General features: G+C 38.7%; 1 protein-coding gene across 1 annotated transcript; it reads left to right on the top strand.

The window, feature by feature from the left end:
- Positions 1–737: 737 nt before the first annotated feature.
- LOC119193745 (zinc carboxypeptidase A 1-like) lies at positions 738–3,307 on the top strand (the record flags this gene model as incomplete). The annotated part of the gene is made up of 3 exons (XM_037447368.1): positions 738–891; positions 1,914–1,989; positions 2,875–3,307. Coding segments are annotated over exons 1-3 (559 nt in total), but the record flags the coding sequence as incomplete, so codon positions are not given.
- Positions 3,308–3,632: the final 325 nt, after the last annotated feature.

The raw sequence follows: 3,632 nt of genomic DNA, 5'->3' as shown, positions 1-3,632 counted from the left end.
AACCATTTATTTCTCTATAATATAAAATTGCATAATTAAAACTGCATTGTTTTTCATACAAATAAACACAGCCTAACATGAAATTGTGATCAAAATCTGACGATCTGAATCCAGTTTAAGCAATTAACGAATGAAGTGTTGCACCTCTTACCTTAAGAGTCTGTTAAAAGCACTGTACAGTGTTTCAGAAACACTCTAATTCCTAGTGCATCTAGACCACATCCAGTCTCCGGTAGTACAGTTGATATATGTAAAGCGGTAAGCTTTAGAGGTGAATATTCAGTTCCCAGTTGGTAAACTGCCGATTGTATTTTGAATTGTATGTCAGTTACGTTAGATCTGAAGCCTGCATCCAGAAAATGAGAATTATAAAAACCAGCACTTTTTTACTTGATGGAGAATATCGACTACTTTATGCAAAATGTTTTATGAAGTATGTTGTGCTGACATAAGACGCTAGTTAGGGCACTACAGGTTACCCTGGGGCCATCCCGTATGCGCCGAAGAAGGCCACTGCGGGTTTTGGTTGGTATGCTGGTGTAGGGTATACAGGGGTTAGGACTCGGTCCAATGCTCGCTCGGACGATACTGTGCTCCCGAACGTCGATATTGGGCGGTAAGACCGGTAAAACCAACATAACCATAACTCACCCTCCAAGTGGTGGAAGCGACAACGCGATTTTTCCCCGCGATAAAAAAAATAAAAAAGGCACTACAGGTTATACTAAAATGGATACTCTCACAACATGTATTGTTACAGGAGGTGCCTTTTTATCAACTCACAAAAGGAAAAGTTGAGATACTCGTCGCCCCAGAATGGACTCCAACGTTGGACAAAATTATGGAATTCGAAAATCTGAATGTCAATGTCCTAATTGAAGATTATTCGAAGTAATTTAATTCACTTAACTGACTGAACAAAGGTTCTTTATAAGTTAAATGATAAATGATAATAAGACATATTATCATGGCTTTAAGTCTCACTCTACGACAGCAAAAGTATCAAAAACCTTTGAATTACTAGGTACAGAGCCGTACATCCCACGTAACTCAACATATTTAATATCAAAGTCTACCTAGATTTGAACTGGCTTAAAATTTAACAACTAGTTCTCTAAACCTGAGTACAATAGTCTGTAAACATTCAACAAATCTAAATATTATGTAATTGTAATACAATCTAAATTAATTAATAATTTTCAAAGCCGCAATAGCTTAGTTGGGTGTGGAACGGATTGCCGATACGAATGTCTGCAGGTTCAAATCCCAAGGGCCCACACCTCTGACTATTCTAAAATTATGTGTCTATTCTTTGTAAATTATCGCTTACTTTAACGGTGAACGAAAACATCATGATAAAAGCTGCATATCTGAGAAGTTCTCTATAGGGATTTTAAGGGTCTGTGAAGTCTACCGATCCGCACTAGGCCACCGTGGTAGACTAAGGCCTAATCCCTCTGAGTAGTAGAGGAGGCCCGTGCCCAACAATGGGACAGTATATTATATTAATACAATCTTCTATATATTTTGGTAAAAGAATTTTAAATTGTATATTAATTTCAAAAATGGCTTTAAAAATAAGCATACAGATGCATTCTTTATTATACAACCCGAACACATTAGTTGTACTAGTTAAGACTAAGCAATACTTAAGACTGTAACGAAATGCCTTTCTACAATCGATAGCGCTAATAGAAAACAAAAAATGTATGATAATAACATAAACCAATAAGTCAATCGCTAGGCTATGTCATTTCTATACATAAAGTTAGCGTTTACGATTGTAAAAGGCGATCTTGGCTATGGCAACTGGCCCTTTCCCCACGCCGGTATAAGAGAAAAATGAAGAAAAAAACCGAAGATAAAAATAAAACGGTCAAAGGCTAAAAATAACTTTTAACTGTCTTTTTTAGAATAATAAATGAAGAAAAACTCAGTTTGAACCGTAAATTGGGATTCTCCTGGACGGCCTACCATGACGTAAACGACGTAAGATTTATATTATTTTGTTCAGTGTTGTAGTTGTAATTTACGCGGTACGAGTACGACTCTCACGCTGGGGTCCTGGGTTCGAATCCCAGATCGGGCTAAAAATAATTCGGACTGGGTTTTCCATCTTAAAAATTACTCAGACTGAGCTCGGAGTCTGGAAGGTGGCAGTGTGATACTTCCGTGCTTTGAAAAGCATGTACATAGAGCTGTTGGTACGGCGCCTGATCTTTGACCGGTCATATCGGATTGCCGTCTCACAGTACTACTAGAGTAAAGAAACAGAGAGTGCACCTATGTTTTGCGCACACACTTGTGCACTATATTATATCGTGCGTGCCTGACTGGTCTCGTGGGTTTAATGAAAGCGTAGACTGTGCAATCGAAGAAGTCCTGGATTCAATACCCCAGATTTTACCAACAATTTTTTGACTGCCTCGGTGGCGTAGTTGTATTGCACGTCCGGTACAATAGCGCTCTGAGGTCCTGGGTTCGAATCCCGGGTCGGGCAAAGTGATATTTGGGTTTTTCTGCTCAGTATCAGCCCGGAGTCTGGAATTTGTGCCCGATATGGCGATAGGCTCGCCCCTATCACATCATGGGACGCAACATACTTGGCGAAAAGTGGGTGCCCTAGTTGCGCCTCTGCATACCCCTTCGGGGATAAAATGCGTGATGTTATGTATGTTATGTATGTATTTTTTTTAAAGTTTTAGCTTCGAAATCGGTAGAATTGGACCGAGACAAAAATATCTTATACATTGGTATACCTTACCATATAATGGCGGTGAATAGATCTACCATAAAAGCAACAGTTGCGATTATAGCTACCCTTTCAAAAGTGAAGGCATGAATATTGTCCGTAATCAAAAAGCCAATTTTTAGATCTACAAGTACCTTGAAGACGTAAACAAAGCCCATTCAGATTGGACAGAAGTTATCGTGGGCGGTGAAAGTTATGAGGGCCGTAAAATCCAAGGCATCAGGATCAATACGCCTACCGGAGATGAGAACAAACCGGTTATTTTCATTGAGTCAGGTTTGTACAGTTTATATAGTACCTACTTTGAAAAACAAACTGCTACGACACAAGGGAGTCGCCAAGGAGGACAGGGAGGGGCGCCTGCTCTCCCCCCTCTAGAGATTCTAAAAAAGTTGCCAAATATAAGCAACCAAAGTTCTAAGTCTTTGACAGTTGAAACTCGAATGAATTCACCAATTCCATTTCTTATATTCAGTACGCTCAATTACGCTCTGTTCTATGTTATTGTTAAAGCGGAGAGTTGGAGTGGGGAGGAACACGTGCTTTCCAGTTTACGTACAATTCATACTTTTCTCATTCTTTAAATCAACTTATTAGTATTGAAATAAAACTATTTTACGGATTTTTCGCGGTTTTTATATTAAGTATTACTTTGCAAAGTCAAAGTCTTCGAAACGTCGGGAGAAAATAATAATATAAAAACGCAATAAAATCCGTTAAATAGTTTTATTTCAATGTCTAACATCGCGTAAACATAAGAAATCATTATGCAACTTATTAGTACCTATATGACGTTATTGGGATCCCTTACGGAAAATTACACCCTTCGCTACTGGTGCCCTATTTGCATCTACGCATAGTAGCGTGATGTGTCTGTTAG

The sequence above is a fragment of the Manduca sexta genome, unplaced genomic scaffold (assembly GCF_014839805.1).
Source record: "Manduca sexta isolate Smith_Timp_Sample1 unplaced genomic scaffold, JHU_Msex_v1.0 HiC_scaffold_993, whole genome shotgun sequence".
NCBI lineage: Eukaryota > Metazoa > Arthropoda > Insecta > Lepidoptera > Sphingidae > Manduca > Manduca sexta.
Note: the sequence above shows the minus strand (reverse complement) of the source record. Positions and strands in the feature narration are given on the sequence as shown.